The following is a 17,855-nucleotide window of genomic DNA, read 5'->3' on the forward strand; positions in this document are numbered from 1 at the left end:
CTTTTTACGTTACGATAGTTTCCATATTTGGTCATAACTTTCACTCTCGTTTATAATCGGCGAGAGATGCGCAGCGGCCGCAGAAATTTGGTTCATATTTGCGCATGAACGTCAACTTTGTGTCACGAAGTCTTGTTTTGCAAAAAATTTGGAGATGAAAAACAACGGAGAAAGATGAGGGAATTTGAACTTCAGAAGTTAACATCTCGTGGATCTGTCCCTCTGATCTGTATAAAAATTACTACCTCGTCTGGGAAGGAAAGCAATCTTACAGTTAGTTTAAGAGACACAGTTAATTCAGTGAAGGACAAAACTCTTGGAGGCGAATATTCGAAGGAATCTCCCTTCTATAAGCTCATTCTTGCTAAATCTAATCGCGAATTAATCGACGAGAAAACCCTAGAGGAAGAAAATGTTCAAGAAAATGGTGAGTGTTTTATGTTAGGTCGTCTGATTACATTTTCATTGCCCCAGGCCCTCACTCTAATGTTGTTTTCTTTTCCAGACGAATTAATTCTCTTCAAAAAACGTCACAATTCGAGTTGTGATATCGCTGAAAAAGTAAGTGTTGTCTGAAATATTTTTATTTAATTTAAAGCATGTTAGCAGGGGAAATTATTCTGGAATTTTTTATTACTTTAAGGATCCCAAGGAGCGAAATATTACGTTCTAACAATTAGCTTGAGTTCAGTGGAACCAAAACTTATCTAGTTACCGAATGGTAATAGGTAGTATACACTGAAGTGACGTGTTTCCCACTCCACGATACCGCATACACAACGTGCTGAAGAGGTTAAAACGCCATTCAGCACATGTCCAACAAATTATCCATAACCCATTCCCAGGGCCCCGGGAAAGTGAAACAAAACAAACGAAAGAGGATCAATACACATCCCGGGAAAGAGAAAGAAGCCACAGCCGAGAGCACCACAATGACCCACACAAGAAACACAAACGAAAGAAGTGAGATGTACGAAGCAGCGCACATGCAGTTACCGCGCTTACACACACATGCGCCGGCACTTCGTGCACGTCATCCGCCGAGCGGGAGCGCACCCAGACGCCCAAACGCCACACCACACCGCAGGACAGGACACGGAGAAAAGACCACAAGGAGCCGAACACAGGACCAGGACGAACGACCGACCCCGAGGGGGTGGTGAAAAGGGACGCCGCCACCACCCCGCACGCGCGCCGCGACGGACCGGGGACCGACCGCCACGAAGGCAAACAAACAAGGACAAAGGACCACCGAGGGAAAGCGCACCGAGAGCACGAACAACCGACCAAGCAAAAAAATGAGATGACTATTGACACTTAGAAAAGGCGCCCCCAAACGAGGGCTCGAAGAGCCTTTGATCATTTTCTCATCATTCAATTTTGTTTACATAAAGCATTTCATTCCTCGTTTTGATTTAATTATTCGATATTGGTATCAAAATTGGAGGCATCGCCATCAAATCTATTAGTTGTCAAACAAATTCATATTTATATCTTATACATGTTCATGTCATATTTCTTTGTTCACAATTTCTGATGTTTAAGTTATACATTAACCTAATTATCTCCTGACAATTTTTCCAGCCTTAGATATTTAATATATATCTCATTGTATATGTTACTCTTTTATACACATTCAACAAGAAAACATCCAAGTTACATGTAATACACTGAATAAATGTGCTATTTGTTGTTTTTTTCCAAAACCACACAGGAATGTAAAAATAACAGTTATCAAGTACCTGACCTTAAAACTGTCAAGAAACTTACTGCTAAGCTCACTGCAGGAAAGGTGAAGGAGCCTTCAGCCAGCTTGTCCCCACTTACTTTAGATGTAAGTACATTAAGAATGAAATGTAAATTAGGCCCAGGCCAAACATCAAACTCCACATGAGACGAACTAAATTGCAGTTTTGGTCGACCCAAAAAGGTTAATCTTGGCCGTTGTGTCAAAGGCAGAGCACAATTCATCAAACAGACTCTCGAACCAAATTGAGAGCAGCAAGAACGAGTATTTTGTGGCTAAAAATACATTAACATACAAATTTAAAATTTATTTATTAAGTTTGTTTCATGAAAAGATCGACGTTTGTCCCACAGTCAATCTTTACACGTTCTATCCGTCTGAAGCAGACAGATAGAATGTGTTGGTTGCTCTTAATTCAGTCGAACAAACTCAACTGAGTCAAACATCAAACTTATAAAGAATTTGCTCAATTTAATTTGTTTCATGTGAAGTTCGACGTTTGGCCCGGGCCTTATTCGATAGTGGCATGGGGAACAGTGAAGAACAGCTCCCAAAACTTTTTGTGTGTTGCAATTTAAAAAAAAAGAAAGTTGGTTGGCTGACACCTGGCAAACTGTTTGCTGACACTCTTCTGACAGTCTTATATGGAAGCTATTATTCACAAATGCTGTATAAAGATTTCAACCACAATAAATAGTTATATTTAACAAATTAGTGAATGAGTTTAGAGCAAAACACATCAACTCTGTTTATTTCTTGGCCAGGCAAAAATGGTTAGCACAAATTACTTGGTTCAGAGTCAATTTGGATTTCTTTTTGCTTTCCAAGATCAAAGTTGTTCTAGCTGTCACTTGGTTAAGGTGGCTGAACACAGTTTCCATGCGCTTTTTGGATTCAGTGCTGATGTGAGTCAGCATGGTCCAAAGCTGCACACAAAATTTACAAATGCCATAGCTTATCTTGTAACCTGCCAGTTTTGAGCTAGTTAGCTGCAACAGTTTGGGGGTGAAAGTAAATAAAGGATAGGTACTCCAAAGATTGCAAAAAAACCCGTGTTCAGCCACCTTAACCCTATCCAGACCAGAGGGGAAGTGCCCACGCTGAATTTGAACGCTTATAACTTTTTCAAGATTCAACCAAATACTGCCAAACTTTGTGAGTTTATCTAAAATGTATCTTGGAGTAAGTTGGTAGGATAGGTTGTGGTGTCTGGAACTTGATGTTACCATTATTTTTCCCCCAGGACTCAGAGTTATTTTTGTCACCCAGCTCAAAATTATTTTTGTTGCTTGATTCACAAATACTTTAATTTGTCATTCAGTTCATAAACTATTTTGTTGCTGGGTTCTTTGGCTTTTTTTAGAGAATCATATTTACACTGGATGTGAAGTTACTTTTATCATTCCATTCAGAATTTCTTATATTATGTCAACAAATATAAACTGCCTAACCAGTGAAATTTGGTCTTTTCTTCTAACAATACATCCAATTTCAAGCCATCCCAGATTTAAGCCCGCCTCTGCTGGATGAGAGTGCTGAACAGGGCTAAATGTTGCTTTATTAATAATGACTTTTTAACTTAAAAAGGTATCTTGATCAACAGTACTGTGGCTCATTTCAAAACTTTTTTTATTCCGCTTATAAGCCCCCGGATATAAGCCCCTCTGTTTATAAGACCAGCCAAAACCCCTTACAAAGTTGTATAAACCCAGGGCTTTTAACTGGATTTTATGGTATTTAACAAGTTTCTGTTAATTTCCAATATTTGTTTATATATCCAAGGGCCACAATGTAAATTACTGGGACACCAGTAGTAGCTGTCTACCATATAAAGTTATAATTTTAATCATTTACATTTTATATATTTTGTTTTTAGTTTAATTCAGAACTTAGAAGGATACTTATCTCCTTGATTGACTCTTCAATTCTGTTACAATCCGTGCATGCAGAAAAAGAATCTGACAATTCAGGTATGTTTTTGTGTCATTTTGCAAGCAGATCTCACTAGCATTTAACTGGGATGTTTGCCCCATTTATTGTTAGCGTAAAGTTGACAGGTTAACTAATTAGATATGTGCATTAGCAGGAGTTTGTGAGAAAGAAGATCCCAATTCATTATTGCACATGTACCATGAGTTTAAGCTTTAACAGTGAATTTATTGCTTGCTGTTTTTTTAGGTCAGGAAGAAGATGTTCAGCCAAATGTTGATCCTGTAAGTATTAGCTGTTTGTTTTTACTAATTGTGAAATGAATGTAAAATAAATGTTGTGGTTTAACCCTCGGATGTACAAACAATTTCATACCCCCACCATTGTACAAGGGGGGTGGAGGGGGTAAGTGGAGCCCCTCCCCAGAGTTTTGGTCCTGTTAGGGGGCAGCAAAATTATTTTGCACTGAGTAGAAAGCCCATAGTTTACTCTTCAAGATGACATAATTTTTTTTCATATGATGTTATTAGAGCTGCCATCTTTGATCTGCCATCTTGGATTTCACCATTTTCTTAGAAAAGCAGAAAATAAAGAACATTGATGCAACAAATCATACAATTCTGTGTCAGAAAACTGGAAAAAATAAAGAAAAATGTTAAAAATGATGATTTTTGGCAAGACCTGCCTGCGCTGGGGGTGCCTTCTATGTCCGAGGGTTAACTACGGTATTGTTTATCTTTGGTTCAAAACTTTTCAAACCAGCTTGATTTTCATTTTTCATTGTCTTGTAAATATGGATATGATAACTTGAGACAAGCAAAGACAGCTCTAACAAGAGTTTTTTGTACAGTACTATGTACTGTTAGAGGGGGGCGTAAGGGTTTGCGGTGATGCGGTTTTGCGTTATTTTTCGTGCGGTTTTGCGGTAATTTTTATTTTAACCTGCGGTATTGCGGTTTTACAAGACTTTGCGGTGCAGGGTTGTTACAAGTTTTAGGTCGCGGTAGTCGGTGAGAAAATTGTCTGCGGTAATATGATTTTCTTATGTTTCCACTAGATCCTTTCACATTCAGTTTTTTTGCTTTAGTTAAACAAGCTTGAGCCAAGTGTTTTGCGTATCAGCTTACACAATTAGGGTTCGTTATTAGCCAAACTTGTCCTGTGGTTTGTAATTGCAGCCTCTTCCAGTTAATACTTAATGTGTTTAAGAGGAAATCCGCCAGGACTTTGAGTAGTTATTGGACAAAATTATGTACCAAAACTATTTACACCTGATTGCAAGCTTTTGTGTTACTGCTTCAAATATCTTATCGAAAGAAATCTTTTCTAACAACACCACACATTGAAAACACATTTTGAAGTTCCGCTGAATTCCACTGAATCGCTTAAAAGATGTAAGCTTTTGCCCATAGCTTGTGAACTTTAAATATCATTTTCTCAGACTCGGATAAGAAATTGTTGTACCAGAATTATTTCCACCTTATTGCAAACTTTTTTGTTACTGCTTCAAATATCTTATCAAAAGAAATCTTTTCTAACAACACCACACATCGAAAACACATTTTGAAGTTCCGCTGAATTCCACTGAATCGCTTAAGACGAATTTACAAAATGGCTACACGTGAGATTTTTCCTATACCTTGTGAACTTTGAAATTCATTTTCTCAGACTCTGATAAGAAATTGTTGTTATCAAAAGAAATCTTTTCTAACAACACCACACATCGAAAACACATTTTGAAGTTCCGCTGAATTCCACTGAATCGCTTAAGACGAATTTACAAAATGGCTACACGTGAGATTTTTCCTATACCTTGTGAACTTTGAAATTCATTTTCTCAGACTCTGATAAGAAATTGTTGTTGGTGTTATCACGGATGATTACTTACATCTTTACCTTTTATTAAGGGTAGGAAATAACGCAATAGGATTTAAATTATTCTGGAAATTGATTTTTGTCCAACTTTAATAAATATTACTCGACTTCCTAGTGGATTCCGTCTTAACTGTTTTATCCAATGATACGTTGACTTGATGACATTTCAGATCAGATCCAGTCTTATCTACCGTTGTTGGTCATTTGAAACTGCGGTTCCGGTATTTTGGTAAACTTGATGCAGTTTGCGGTTTTGTAGCGTATTTCTGTGCGGTTTTGTGGCCGGGTTTTCGGACCCCCCCTTTCGTCCCCCTCCTGTTAAAGTTCAAAGCAGAAAATGGTACATAATTTTCTCCAAACACCTTAATAATGATGTAAGGTGGGGTAAAGTCTGCTTATGAGCCTAGTGGCCTATCAGGCTGGAGCTTATCCCAGTTTCCTTAGCATGAAGCGACTAGGAGTATTTCTACTCCCCCTTGGATCAGTGGATGGGATGTTAGTCCATCGCAGGGTTACCTCCCAGCAGTAAATCGTCTGTACCCATTCATACACCTGGGTGGAGAGACGCACTGGAGGAGAGTAAAGTGTCTTGCCCAAAACACAACGCAGTACTGATGTGCTAAGGAAAAAAACACCTACAACATTTCCTGCATGTTTTGTTTTCCTTACCTTATACTGTTTTCACCATTCTTCTTTCAGTCCATTCTCAAACAGCTAACAGATATGGGCTTCAAAGAAACTAGAGCTAAGAAGGCTTTGGTTTTGAACAGGTAAGCAAATCATTTGGCCATGGAACAACAATCCAATCGTAATTTGTAATTGTAGTATGCAAGTTGCCAGTCGGGGGAATAAGTGCCGGTTTTGGCAAATCTTCGTTCAAGCACTCAAAGAATTTCTAAATTATTTCATCCAAACAAAAACTAGAGTGAGCGTTCATGAGTACTCCGAAAGCAATCACAAGTACAAATACGTGCTGTTGCTTAACAATTCAGTTCTGGGACAAAAACTGCGGGCTCAGTCACTTCTCGAAGAAGTGATGTCGCCATCAACTGGCACTTGTTCCCGGACTGTGTCAGGGTGACTGAAAATCTTGCCAGAACTCAGAAGCATGGAATAACACACAAAGAAACAAACCAGTTTCTTTCACAGGTTACTTAATTTTAGAGCCAAGAGGTCAAGTGGAGGGAACAGTATAAATGTACAAAATTAATGTACATCGTGATGTCCTCTATCTTGTATTCCATTGTCGGCAGAAAATTTGCAGTTTTAAAGTTGTAGGGGGTATTTTGGTGCAAAAATGAAAGTTACATGTACACGTATCTTCAGTTGATCTGTGTCTGGGGCTTTAAAAATGTATATCATTTTTTCACAAACATTGTAATAATTTGCCTCATATATTTACAGAATGTCTCCAATGCTGGCCATGGAATGGCTTTTACAGCATGAAAGTGATGCTGATATTGATGAGCCTTTGGTGCTTGGAGCCAGGGCTGGTAGAACTCGCAGAAAAAGAAAGGAGTTTGTTCCAAATCCGAGGGTGAGTTGCATATCATCCTCAGAGACCCAGGGGCAGTTAGTTTGGACGGCGGAAAGTCTATACGAGCGAAAAAAAAATCGGCAAAGAAAAGTTTTCGTTCTTCACTTTTCTTAGTCGATCCCCCCCCCCCCCCCTCACCCTAACTGGCCCTGGGTCTCCGGGGATGGTTGCATATAAAAATACTTAAAACATTATGAAGTTAGGTGTTTCATTTGCACCGTGTTTTAGTCACAAATCAATATTATGTGTAGCAGCAGAAGCAGAGATTTTCTGATTGTAACTTCAGGGTTTTATTTTTTTTTCCATCAATGTAACACTTATCAAGAAAAGGTTGTTAAGAGAATTGATGCGTGTTTCGTCAATGGCTTTCATTGTAATGAAGGCATTTTCCCTCTTTTTTTTCAGGCTGTAAATAATTTGAAAGAGATGGGCTTTCAAGAGGAAGAAATTCTCATGGCACTTAAATCAACCGGAAACAACCAGGAAGCCGCTGTGAGTCTGAAGCTCTAATAATGTTTAAACGAGGCTCACAATTTCTTCACTTTGTAGGCGACATACATGTACAAATGGTATTATAGAAATTCTCACCTAAATATTTAAACTAGAAAGCTTTTCGTAGCATTGTGGGGTTCATTTGTGCCGTCTTAAGCAGTAATTAATACGATTTTGATAAATAGAGCGGTTTTCACGTGAGTGTCGAAAGTAAATTGCGTTTGCTTTGGTTTTGCATTACTACGCTTAGTGATTGGCTCAAAAATCTCGCGCCACTTTCTCAGCCAATCAGAAGTAAAACCAAAACCAATCGTGACTCGCTTGCGCACGTTTTCCCGCGCCTCGTGCCAGCTACATGTATTTGCTTGGAGCTGATTGGCTCACTGGATTGTCTGTCTCCTTTGTGATTGGCCGGAGTAATTACTTTGGTTTTGGTTTTACGAGACTCAATTGGAAACTGCTCTAGTATACACTGTAATTGGTTATATTATTTCTAATGATAATTTTTTGTTGTTTCTATAAACTTGGCATGGCAGTGTGATTGGTTGTTGGGTGATAGACAAGGAGGAATAGGAGATATCAATGAAGGCCTTGACCAGTCTAGGTATGCAAACTTCATGTTTTTCCCTCACTTTTTTTGGTTAGTTTTATTTTCTAACGTACTTATTAAAGTTATTGCTCCTTTCTATATTTCTGCAGTCCACTGTACCAAGCTATTATGGAGAACCCTTTAGTCCAATTAAGTCTTAATAACGCCCGAGTCCTCGGAGGTACGTATGTCAAAACAGTCTGCTTCTAAATAAATATACATATTTAAACTTTGTAGCGCTGGTCAATAGAGCGGTTTTCACCTGAGCATCGAAAGTAATTCGTTTTTGCTTTGGTATTGCATTACTACGCTTAATGATCGGTTTAAAAATCTCGCGCCGGACTCGCGCCACTTTCTCGTCCAACCACACGTTTTCCCGCGCTTCGCGTCGGCTTCATGTATTTGCTTCGAGTTTTGATTGGTTCACTGGATTGTCTGTGCCCTTTGTGATTGGTCAGAGTTACTATCATTGCCGCACTCAGTTAGATTTCCCTGTAGTACAGTCCATGTAGCCATTGCCTACAACCTGTAAATTCTTTCGCTTGTTACGCTTTGTACAGCCGTGAATTTTCGTTGCACCTAAATCTTTTGTATGTAATGATTGGCATCAAGTTGGCATGCATGTAGATTTTTTATGAAGTATACTAACAAATTACTTGAATGCCTGAAAAATTTAGGCTTCAACGGGATTCGAACCATTTTGAAATGTGCAAGCTGTTGTAAAATGGCAACGTCGTCTTCCTCTTTAATTCTTTCACGCGCACTTTTCATGGGATTTATTTCATAATTTCTGTATTTGATATATAATTTTTTTGGTTTGTTTCCTTTTCAGCATTTGAAGACATGCTTGAAAATCCATCAACGAGCTCATTCTACATCAACGACCCAGAAACTGGACCAGTGTTACTTCAAGTCTCCCGGATAGTGCAGGGATTTGCTAGATGATATTGAATCGTGTTACGTAAACTGTAAATAGTGCGTTTATAAGTGTAGGTTTAGCAATTTCTACCTTCTGGGATACTGGGAAGTCATTGGTGCAAATTTCGTTGAAGCATGATTTTTGCTAGTCACGCCATAGTGGGAACAGGGATTGCGTGACGAGTCGAAAGACTGGGAAGAAATACCTTCGGGGACTGAATACGATTTGTGATCAGTCAACTGAGCCCAAGCTCATTTATGGTCGGTTAAGTTGCTATGCGACATAACGTAGATAATGTATCATTTCTCGGCGGCCATGCTTGCCATGGTGTGTTCTGATTGGATGGCAATGATCTGAAAATCTTTCAGTGGTCTTACAAGTGTGTGAAACAGTGTCATGCGAAAATACCATGCGAGCTCAAAAAGGTTGCTAAAAACAAACCATTGAAATATCATAGCGTTAGCCATCGCTTTTAACCTGCGTCTATGGCGTGTTATGCGAGATTTACAGGCTCAATTTGTTCAAACGATACTCACACTTGGTATAAGGAACATGAAGACCATGAACCCACGCCCTTCGCCAACTATCAGATATTAGCATAACCACACTGACCTACTATTGGTAATCGCGCAATCTGATTGGCTACACAGGTGCCTACTATCGATCCGTAGAAAGTTCTCGGAGCGCTCGCTTAGTCTCCGCTGAATATTATCAATCAAAACCTTCAATAAATCAATTTGAGCGATATTCTGAGTTTAATAGATCGGTCAGTGGGTTATGCTAACATAATTAGACGGCTCGAGCTCGCCGTCTAGTTGTTAAATAGAAGCCTCGTGTTCGTAGCCTATGACCACGCCTTTCTCACACGCTGTCTTAATTTCATGTAAATATTTGGGCCGTAAGTGTTGTGTCCGTTTGGCAGCTTGTGGGTTTAATTTTGAGCAGGTAGCACTGGAAAAAAACCGGTTAAACTTGTAATGTCACGAGAATGGCTCTTGGGAAAAGAGGGGAGTAGGAATAATAAATTGATTGGAAAAAAATTGATGGAAGGAGGTTTTCAAACGAACAATGCGTTTTTTAAGATTTTTCAAGGTGACTGGAACGGTGTCTTTTTTACATGCTTTTCCTTTTTTGAGAACATTTTTTATGGATCAAAGTTATAACAAAAAAATAAGCTGAGCCTGAGTGGCAAGCGTTTCCCATACCAGTAAAGGGTTTTCCACATTGTAGCCGCGCGAAAATTGAGGCGAGGGCAAGAAACACCCTCAATTTTCGCGCGCCCAAGAAGCGGGTACGCTTGCTACGCAGGCTAAAAGAAGCTAGAAATAAAGAAGATCTGATCTTCTTGAAACTGTTTTGAAAAGGGCAAAGCTTTCTACTATTTCTTTTGTGCCCATTTTTTTGTGCCAACCAAGGTAAACGATATGAACTATTTTTTGTATATTTATACGTATTTTTGGTTTGGAAATAGTGTATCCTCGAATTGATGGGTCGTTTTCCTTATTTTGATAACGAGTCAAATGTACGGTTTTTGCATGGGTGAAAGAATAACTTTGTGGTTAGACCATTACCCGACTCTAGAATCAAACCGCCGGCATTGATAGGTTGTTTTATTTGTGATAGAGCTGGGAATTTTCAAGTATTCTTAAGGTGATGCTATTATATTTGATGCCCGGATATGCTGAAAATAAACCATACAAACCGACCTCTGTTGTATTGAATGCTGTTTTTACCGTCTGGCCTTCCCAATGAAATTTTAATACCCCGTTAATAACTCCATAAAATAAGATAACAGACGCAACCATAGTCAGGCAATCGGTGCCTTATCAGGGTTTTTTTTTTTAAAGAAAAAAATCGCAAAATGTGGAAATTGGCGCTACAGTTCGAGTAGATGGGGTTTCCTACACAGTTCCATCAAGGGCAAGACAAATATTTGCTTAAGTTGGAAAACGAAAAAAAAACTCTTGGCTATGGTTTCCTTTTAAAGAAGTCACTCATAGCATTGGTTTCCATGGTTCTTGATCACTTTTGGACGATTTAACCGAAAGACAAACAGAAAACTTTATCATCGCGAACGCGAATGAAACGTGATGCCCACGTTTGTCACGCATTCTCTAATGTGGTATCCCGTATGAACTTTCCCGCGTTCGCGCCCAAGGATATCGAGTTTCGCTTTCGAGAATCTAGCGTGTTGTTGCTCTCTAGACGTGTTTGGGTTAAAATCGCATCTTAGAAGCTGTCCGGTGAGTTATTCGCTTTATCCATTCTTACTTACATATCAAAATATTTGTATTTTAGGCTAAAGTTACCGATCTCTGCTATTTGCGCGTGTCAAATGTTTCCTAATGCTCAAAGTGAAGTCGAATTCGCAGTGCCAGCGTTCCCGTACGAGATGATTACACTCACTCAATTAATCAAAGACAACGTGTAGTTGTAGAGAAAATGGTAGAATAATTCTTTAATGAGCCACGCAGATGTTGAATCAGTACACCGTGACTCGACACTGAAATGTTTCCGTGGAAAAATCACTTTACAAGACCGATGTTCTTGTTCGACAAATTAAAGATGAAAGCGGAAAATAGGTCAGTCAGGGGGGGGGGGGGGTCCTGTCGCAGTGGTGGTTGGTGTGTGACGGAAGCTGATGTAGCATTTCACTCTAAACATTTATCTTGTGATGAATTATTTCAACATTGGAAGACCAAAGGCTTCCGGCTTTTCTGAAGATTAAAATATATAGATTTAGTTGCCCCAGTTTTGTTTTCTTTGCTTTTCACACCCCTACTATACTCTGCTTGCCCAGTTACACAGAAGCACAAGATGATTTTTTGAAAGAGGTAGTTAAACTATTCCTGCTTTCTTATAAACGCCAATGTATATCTTAATTGATGGCCAAAAATTATTTTGGGTTTATCTGCAGATTAGGTCTGACAGTTGGAGGATGAGATGAGTGGGGAGGGACGGGGACTTGTATTGTTAGCTAAACAGAGTGAAGAAACCTGTGATCTCTGTTGTAGGATAAATTTTTTGTGCTTTCAATGATTATCCACAATTATCAGGGAAGGTTTGATTCACCTTTCAACTCTCTTCCTTCTGCTATTTTGGTGTTGTAGTACTTTTTGTATATGAATTAACTTTCGCTTTTGCATATGAGGAAGGTATGCTTGAGTGACCTGAGACATCAATGTTTTAGACTTTTGTCATATGATGAAATCTGAGTATCAATGGCATGCATGGTTATGTTCAGGTCAGGTAACCTTTTAGGTTGCCACAAAAAATCTCTTGACAAAAAACTCAGAACAGCTCCCGGGGGGGGGGGGGGGGCACTCCCATATATGAGCTATATAGGTATGTGCCGCTGTGAAGGGTAGGGTTTTCAAGCAGTTTAGTCTGGGATAGGGTTGAGAAATCAGAAAGTTTTGGTCTAGAAAAGGGTAGCATTTGCCGGAAAACTGATCTGTGTTATGACGAATTTAGTCCAGAATAGGAATAGAAACTCAGAAGAGAAAGAGGCTTTCCTAAACGTAAATAAAATCATCGCAGCATCGTTGTTGACAGATGGTTTACCATTAAAACACTGATAGTGATACAGTTCTAAAGGGTAGGGTAGGGATTTAGGGTGTTAGTCTGGTATAGGGTTGCAAAAATCAGCTGAACATGGTCTGGTATAGGGCAAGGGCTTCAAATTCCCAGCGGCACACCCCCACCCAAAAATATACCGGGTTGCCCCCCCCCCCCCCGGGAACAGCTGCAGAATACGGTCCACTTTGGTCCACCTTGTTTATTAATTAACTTTTGAGAACAAGGAAGTTAAGCTTGAGTGGCCCTGAGACATCAGTGTATTAGACTTCCATCACATGATGAAATTTGTTTGTTTCAGTATCATTGTCATACATAGTTCTGTTCAGGTCAGTTTGCTTTTAAGTTGCCACAAAGAATCTCGTCACACAAAAAAATTCATAGCAACTACAGAATGCAGGAACAATTTGGTCCACCTTATTTACATGTATCGAAACACTTTGTAGAATGAAGCAGAAGACAATGGATGCTATTCTTATTCAATGTAAATATAAATAGGCATGTAAATAAATGGCCCTCTATTGTGTAGTTTAGCTAAAAATTCTTTTGAAAACAAATTTCTGGACAGAAAATAATTATTGTATGTCATTTAAGTTATGATGTATTTTCTCGAAGAAAAGTGTGTTCCAGTAGGACTCATTTGAATAGTTCCTGCAATAGGACTTAAGAAGAGCAAAGCTGGGCATTGGTAATGGACAACATGGACAAACGGCTTATGAACGAGAGGCAGACCCGGGCCCCCCGACCCCCTCCCCAACCTTCCGCCCCCTTTGCAGCAAAACTGTAAGGCCAAATTCCTCGAAAATAAAAATTCAGTCATCTACTTTTGCAATGTGGACCTCGGGGGTGAAGACTTGAATCTCAAACCATCTCCTTGATTTCCTCGTTTTGGAAAGATAAAGTTCAAGATGTGGTTTTACAATCCGTTTAACTGTGTAAAAAGGCTTTTGATGTTTTTTTTTTCACTCCTGTTGTTGATAATTTACTCGATTTGTTCCGTGATTTAATTTGAAGCCAACGTTAGTCTCGTGCGTGCATCAACTGAACGAACTATTATTCAAAGCTTTCGAGTGAAGCTCTTAGCTTCTTCGCCATGGTTAAAAGCTATTAAATAAAAGTTCGGAACTTGCCGAAGCACCAATATCTCTATGAAATTATGACTGAAACAGTAATTCTTTACGATGTTTCTAACTCAGTTGAATCCAAGAAAAAGAATCCTATTTTCTCAAAGACGTCCGCGATTTTACTGCTGGATAGCATTCGTGGTTTCCTTTTTCAGTTGCGCAATAAATCATGACTTTTCCACTAAAAGCCATATTTCAGCTCAGCTCAGCTCAGTTCGGTTAAAACTCGATTATAATATGGATCTTTTTGCCTTCAGGAATGGATTCTAAGTACTTACTACTAGATCTTCCCGTGCGTGAAGGCAAGGATATGGGCGAAGGAAGAGTGATTTACTCGTTTAAAAAAGACGAACATGTCAAACTTCTGTTGAACAACCTTGCTGAGATGCAGGCCAATGAAGGACTTTTGACGGACGTGAACGTGCGCACTACGTCAAAAGATTACAAAGAGCCGTTCTATTCCATGCTTCTCGCAGCGTTCAGCCCAGTCATCAGACAAAGTCTTACAGGGGAGCACTTTGACTGCACCGCCGGCGTTCTTACCATGAAGGATTTGACCGCAGATGTGCTTAAGGCTTTTCGCAATTTCTTGTACAAGGCCGAGTTCCCATCAGACGAAGAATTGGTAAATCCTCTGAAAGCGTTTGCCAAGAGGTATGACATCGACTCTCTGAAAAAGCTGTGCAGAAAAGATAAGGATCAACGTAGCAGCGATCAAGAAATGTTGGTTTGGTCGAGTCATCACCGCAAAGGCGTACTCTCGGAACTACATGAGATGTTCCAAAGAAAAGAGTTGGCAACTACTTTGTTGGAAGATGGCGAAGGTAACACACAGTTTGCAGTCCATGGACCACTTGTTGCAGCAGCATCGCCGGTGTTGAGGCAAATTCTGTCGAATGACCTGTTCTCTCAAAATGGGGCAAAATATCGCTTGAAAGAGATCCCGTCTAACATCTTAGGAGATCTTATAGAGTACATATACACTGGTGAAGTCACCTTGGAAGGCGAAAACGTGGTTGGTCTGCTTAATGCTGCAAGCAGTTATGAGATTCCCGCGCTTGGCGTGGCCTGTTGTGATTGGCTGTCCTTGCAGCTGGATTCCCATAATGCAGTCGGCATTTTGTGGCTGGCGAGGAAAGCTAACAGTAAATACACCAAAGCTCTTGAAGAGGAAGCCAAAACCTTCACCATCACCAACTTTGCAAATGTTTGCGAAGAAGCTGAATTCGATGAGCTTGAGTATGAAGATTTGAAAGAAATCATACAGCACGACGACCTCTGCGTGAATTGTGAAGAAGATGTATTTTACGCGGTTGCTAAATGGGTGGAAGCTGACGAAGACGGGCGTTCACCTTACATGGAGGATTTACTGCAGTGCGTTCGTCTGGAGAACACAAGTCTTGAGTTTTTGAGTATCCTGCAAGAAGATCCCCGTATTGTCAGGTCTGCACATTGTCTTCAAATTATCCAAAACGCTCAAAGAAAGCTAGTTCAAGCACGTGTTAAACAAGAACCCACAGACAGAGGTTCGTTTGATAGTCTCGAGCAAGACCTCTTCCAAAGTGGCGACACCCCAGGATTTGTACCCCAACACTATGATACCGAAGAAGATATCAAGAGAAAGCTCCTGGAAGAATTCCTGCAGTCGACTGTAACAAGCCGTCCTGAGTTGGACGACGTTTCTCCACGTAGGGGCCAAAGGAAGAATGGAAAGCCTGACATGAGGTTTAAAGAAAACAGACGGTCATTGGGTCTACAAAAGAAAGACGGATCACCAGATATGAGGTTTAAGATCAACAAAGAAGAAGTTAGCAAGTTATCTTCTCAACGGAAGGTCACTGCGCCCAAGAGCCAGAAAGGAGCCATCGATGACCTTGGTGGGCGACCATTAAAGAAGGACGGCACACCTGACCGAAGATTCAAAGTAAATAAAGAAGCCGTCGCACCACCATCTTCCCAGAAGTCGTCTCCAAGATCTGGTCCTGTCAAGAAAGATGGTACGCCAGACATGCGTTTTGCAGTAAATAAGACGCCCACTGGGGGTAAATCAAGTCCAGCAGCGAAGATACCTTCATCTGGCAGTGTGGCATTCCCTGTCAAACGAGATGGTACACCAGACATGCGTTTTGCTATAAACAAACAATCCAGTACCTTGGTGGTTTCACCACAAACAAGCAGCCCAGTGCCACAGTCATCCTACACAAGGGGTCCAGTAAAGAAGGATGGGACTCCAGACATGAGATATGCTGTAAACAAGCAGTCTGCCTCCCCTTCACCTTCCAGCGACTACGGAGGAAGCTCGCTATTGCAGCTGTCATCCTACAGCAGTCCTAGTGGTCCGGTTAAGAGGGATGGGACCCCAGACATGCGTTATGCTGTAAACAAGTCATCTTATGGAAGTCCGATGTCTTCAGGGTATTCTTCTGGCGGATCAAGCTACAGCTCTAGATCATCTTCCAGTGGAAGTGTATCAGGGTCCAGTTCCTGTGGTCCATTGAAGAGGGATGGTACTCCAGACATGAGGTATGCTGCAAACAGGTCCTCCTATGGTAGTCCAGTGTCCTCGGGGTATTCGTCTGGTGTTGCAAGCTACAGCTCCAGGTCATCTTCCAGTGGAGGTGCCTTTAGGTCCAGTTCTTGTGGTCCACTGAAGAGTAATGGCACTCCAGATATGAGGTTTAAAGCCAATAGGCGATAATTAAAACAGAACTATGCATTGTACTTTCTATTTCAGAGTCGCTGTTTGTTGACATTAGCTCAATGAAGACAGTAAGCAACAGTAGGCAAATTGTTTTAGTTTTTAAATTGTTTTACCAGTTTTCTCGTTGTCAATTTATATAGGAAGATGTGGGTAACCAGTGGTTTTGTTGCTAAAGAACGTGATAAAAGCGAATTTGATTTTTCCTACTTTATATTTGTAAGGTATTACAGTGTGGTCATTTTGGATGAAACAGTTTCCCACGAGGCTCAACTTCCTCTAGTATTCACGCGGAAGTTGGTAAAGCAAATCCAAGGTTTGAATTGTTATGATACTTGTAAAACGACCTAATATCGAGGCAACAGGGTCTCTATATTGCTAGAATGCCTCTTTGGCATGTAAACCGTTGCCAATTGTAATGACTTTGCCATTTGGGATCTTTATATTAGATGGATTTCTACATTTATACGTTAGGTACCGTAGTTAAACGTGTAAATCGCAGAACTTGAGTCGTAAGCATTCTGACTAAAAGGTTCGTGAGGTTTCAGTTCAAAGTTTCAATTCATAATGAGGGTTAACATGTAGTCTAATGTTGTGTCACTGGAAATACACGTAAAAAACTTTATCTTGTTATAAATCATATCTTTCTTTCTAGTCGCTACTCTTTCTACCAATGCAGCGTAAGTTATGTTGATTGTGGAAGCTACAGTTTTAGTTGAATCTGTCGTTTAAAATCGTTTTAAATACCAGCTACGTTAAATACAAAAATTACACTGAATTTCGCTGAAGTGCAAACGCTTTAAGTATCCATGTTCAGCAGACCGGACTTTGGACGGCATTTTGAAGATCGATGGGGACCCCTTTTAACTTTAAGAGTATAAATGAGGTAAAAAAAAGAGAGCATGAAGTATTATGACGTGGGAATTACGATTTCCAATTAGCCGCTATTTGGGGTTCCTTGATTTTCCATGACGTCAGAAAACAATCAATAGTGAATTAAACGTAATCACTGAACTAAATTTTAAATTTTCGTTGGAGCCGGAAACAGAATATATAAAACACGGAAAATCTGGCTATTAAAATGTTAATGTTTGATGGTGATTTCTTAAGCTTAAGTATCAAAAAAGTTGTTGTTTGCGTTTAAAGTCCCCCCTACCCCCTGGTGTGAATAGGGTTAAGAATTGTCCGGGGTAACACACCTGTCCCCGCAACAATGTTGCATTAAATGTTATTGTAATGTCACTTCAACCGTTACGGAAACGAGCATTAGGGTACTACTTGCTAAAACACCCTGTTGAAACTTTGTTTGAACAGAAAATTTTGCGGAGAGGCGTTTCATTAAGTTAACACGTTACCTAGCAACTTCACT

At 40.0% G+C, this 17,855-nt stretch overlaps 2 protein-coding genes across 2 annotated transcripts; both read left to right on the forward strand.

Annotated features, from left to right (window-relative positions):
* The first annotated feature begins 19 nt into the window (after positions 1 to 19).
* LOC144628610 (ubiquitin-associated domain-containing protein 1-like) lies at positions 20 to 10,793 on the forward strand. Its single transcript, XM_078486744.1, has 11 exons — positions 20 to 427; positions 506 to 561; positions 1,715 to 1,834; positions 3,624 to 3,717; positions 3,926 to 3,960; positions 6,251 to 6,321; positions 6,956 to 7,088; positions 7,494 to 7,580; positions 8,117 to 8,184; positions 8,280 to 8,350; positions 9,002 to 10,793. Exons 1-11 carry the CDS (start codon positions 175 to 177, stop codon positions 9,112 to 9,114), a joined length of 1,101 nt encoding a protein of 366 aa, XP_078342870.1. The 5' UTR covers positions 20 to 174; the 3' UTR covers positions 9,115 to 10,793.
* A 467-nt stretch (positions 10,794 to 11,260) lies between these two features.
* Positions 11,261 to 17,111, forward strand: LOC144628655 (uncharacterized). Its single transcript, XM_078486798.1, has 2 exons — positions 11,261 to 11,331; positions 14,046 to 17,111. Exon 2 carries the CDS (start codon positions 14,048 to 14,050, stop codon positions 16,484 to 16,486), a length of 2,439 nt encoding a protein of 812 aa, XP_078342924.1. The 5' UTR covers positions 11,261 to 11,331; positions 14,046 to 14,047; the 3' UTR covers positions 16,487 to 17,111.
* The last annotated feature ends 744 nt before the right edge of the window (positions 17,112 to 17,855 follow it).

Source organism: Oculina patagonica, chromosome 1 (genome assembly GCF_052425735.1).
Source record: "Oculina patagonica isolate OP01 chromosome 1, crgOcupat, whole genome shotgun sequence".
NCBI classification, from domain to species: Eukaryota; Metazoa; Cnidaria; class Anthozoa; order Scleractinia; family Oculinidae; genus Oculina; species Oculina patagonica.